The sequence below is a fragment of the Propithecus coquereli genome, unplaced genomic scaffold (genome assembly GCF_000956105.1).
Source record: "Propithecus coquereli isolate 6110/MARCELLA unplaced genomic scaffold, Pcoq_1.0 Scaffold168, whole genome shotgun sequence".
Lineage (NCBI taxonomy): Eukaryota > Metazoa > Chordata > Mammalia > Primates > Indriidae > Propithecus > Propithecus coquereli.
Genome location: NW_012141413.1, coordinates 1,065,251 through 1,067,976, shown reverse-complemented (window position 1 = coordinate 1,067,976; position 2,726 = coordinate 1,065,251). Strand labels below are relative to the sequence as shown.

General features: G+C 33.3%; 1 protein-coding gene across 1 annotated transcript in view; it reads right to left on the bottom strand.

Annotated features, from left to right (window-relative positions):
- Positions 1 to 2,726, bottom strand: part of XPO4 (exportin 4) — a 181,055-nt gene that overhangs the window by 83,654 nt on the left and 94,675 nt on the right. Inside the window, exons 8-9 of the mRNA XM_012641667.1 lie at positions 745 to 902; positions 313 to 487 (exon numbers count right to left, since the gene is read on the bottom strand). Coding sequence (XP_012497121.1) covers positions 313 to 487; positions 745 to 902 — 333 coding nt within the window. The remainder of the gene's footprint in view (positions 1 to 312; positions 488 to 744; positions 903 to 2,726) is intronic.

The window sequence follows — 2,726 nt, the reverse complement described above, 5'->3', positions numbered from 1 at the left end:
GCTGTATTTAAGAGTCACATAATTTTTAATATAAGCATTTCCTTCTGTTTTCTACATTCAGGTACTAAATTCTCTCAAAATTAAAATCTTAAGACCAATAAATATCACCTACTACAGTAATTTTAATCAACACATTTTTAAAGGTCATTTTACCCAACTTGTGTTGCCAAATAATTTGCACATATAAACAAAAACGTAATTTTAACAATAGCTAGCACTCAATTAAAATAATTGCTTGTCATGAGAAACGTTCCAATAGCACAGCAAATTTCCTCGTGAACAACACAAATTTATTTTAGAACAGTCACTCACCACTTCTTCCAATGCAGCACTTCGCCCAAAAGAGCAAGTGAGGTGTGTGAGGCAGTTAACAAAGGAGGAGAAAAGTTCATTTGGAATGGCAGTTAAAACATTTCGAGGGAAGACAGTTATCAAGTTGCTTATAATGCTGGAGATTCCCACAGCTTCAGAATCTTCTATTTCAATTCTACAAACCAAATAATGAGTATTTTTAAGTGACAGTAATAGAAAAGTTATAGTAACTCATTTCCAAACATGCAAATATTCTTACTCATTTTAAATGGTAGGTCTCTGTGCATTAACTTCGAATTACCCATACTTCATAAACTTCAAAATATAAGAAGGGGAAAAAATAAATCACTTGTTTCTTTTTTTCCTCCACTGTTAAACACAAAGAAAAAATGAAGAGTTCCTTTTTCAGTTAGAAAGGGCAAGTATACCTACCCATTGATAGTATTCAGTAATCCCTCAATGAAGTGTGCTAGATAATCAATTTGTGATCCTTCATCAGGGAAGATGGGTCCATGAAGAGAAGCTAACTGGGCAAGGCACTGCAGAGAATCTTGTGCCATATCTGAATCTTCTCTGATTTTTCGATGTACCTGTTAGAAAGAATTACTAATCCATAAAAATAAATTCTTCTTTTGTAAGGGTCACGTGTCTACCATGCCAAATGAGGCAAGAGAAAAATTCACTGTAGCTGGTTATTTCTAGAAAATTAATTCCTGAATTAAACTAAATTGTCCCTGAGTCTGCTTTATATCATAGGCTGTGATTTTAAACATATCAATTAATTCTTAATTGAGGGCTACCTACATTTTGAAAATTGAACTGTCTCCAGCGTGTTATGACAAAGAGAGAAACAGATGCCAGCCAGTCAGACATACTGCTTCTTCTAAAAACAGCAACGCCAGTCATCTGTATTATGCTAACTATGCCTAGCTACAGCTTCTTGCTAAAGTTAGCAGACAAGTTCAATCAAGAGTATATAGACGCTGCTTTAGTGGAAGTAAACAGTTGCACACTTAGAAAACCAATATATTGCTAAATCCCTAGACAATCATTCATTCATTCAACCAACATACTCTTTCACTAATTCTCAGATTGCCTACAATTTGTTTGAACCTCATTTTATCGTACATCATTGCCATTAATAAATGCTAAAAACTTTTTAAATAAAAACTTTATTTAAGTTATACTTAAATCCACGTAAAAGCTCACCTAGATTTTATTTCAATGATGTAATATGGACGTGAAACACCCGAGTACAGTGTTCTATATGAAGGAAATGCTCCCAAAATATTGCTCCCTAATTGTACAGTATTGATATTCTCAGAAGTTAAAGGTTTCATTTCTGTGATCTGATGTAATTAAAATAACCAAGAAAAATTTTAGTGAAGAAATATAATTATTAATCTAAATCATCCAACATTCACTGTGACCCTTTCCTACTTTCCATAAGCACTTACCTAACTACCCCAGCCCTTTTCTCTCCTACACAAAGTTATCTACTTTGTAAATGTTATGTAATACTGACCATTTATTCACTATTTGTTTCAGATTATGTCCACTTTGACTCTGCAAATCATTTATCAATTACTTGAGGTTAGAACATTACTTTCAAGTACTCACTGGTATGCTATAGCACAATTATCACTCAGGAAGTCCTTGCTCACTGAATGATTCCATTAATCCTTAATCCTTTAACTTCTTAAGGTTCTAGTAATGAAATCTGAAATACTAAAATGACTCTAAAAACTACAAAGTTAATGGATCTATTGATAAGCTTAAAATATGTTATATTCTTTGGAGTAGTACAGGCATTGGCAAACAGCAGCCCACAAGCCAAATCTGGCCTCCTGCCTATTTTTGTATGGCTGCAAGCTAAGTTTTTTCATTTGGGTGGAAATCAAAAGAATAACATTTTGTGACCTGTGACAATTCTACAAAATTCACATTTTAACAACCATCAGTAAAGTTTTAATGGAACACCACCACGCTTGTTTGTTTGTATGTGATCATGTATGGTTGCTTCTGCACTACAAGGGCAGAGTTGAATATAACCCTAGTACCTGCAAAGCCTAAATTATTTATTATCCAGCCCTACACAGAAAAAGTCTGCCAATCCCTGGTTTAGAATACAAATGTTTTTCGAACTATATTCCAATGTATTTTAAGTTTTATATGATAAATTCAAAGTACAATTGACAAATCTATATATGCACATTGTCTAGTTCATGAAAACTTTTGAACTCAACTCATAAATACTTTATCTGAAATCCATAACTAAATTTTTATCATAATGCCTTGGAACCTAATCAACATTTAAGCATGACATACAGGGATACATTCTATCAACAGATGCAATGCAATCTGAAACAACAGAAACCCATCTCACAATCTTCTTTACCCAGACAGCCAGATGG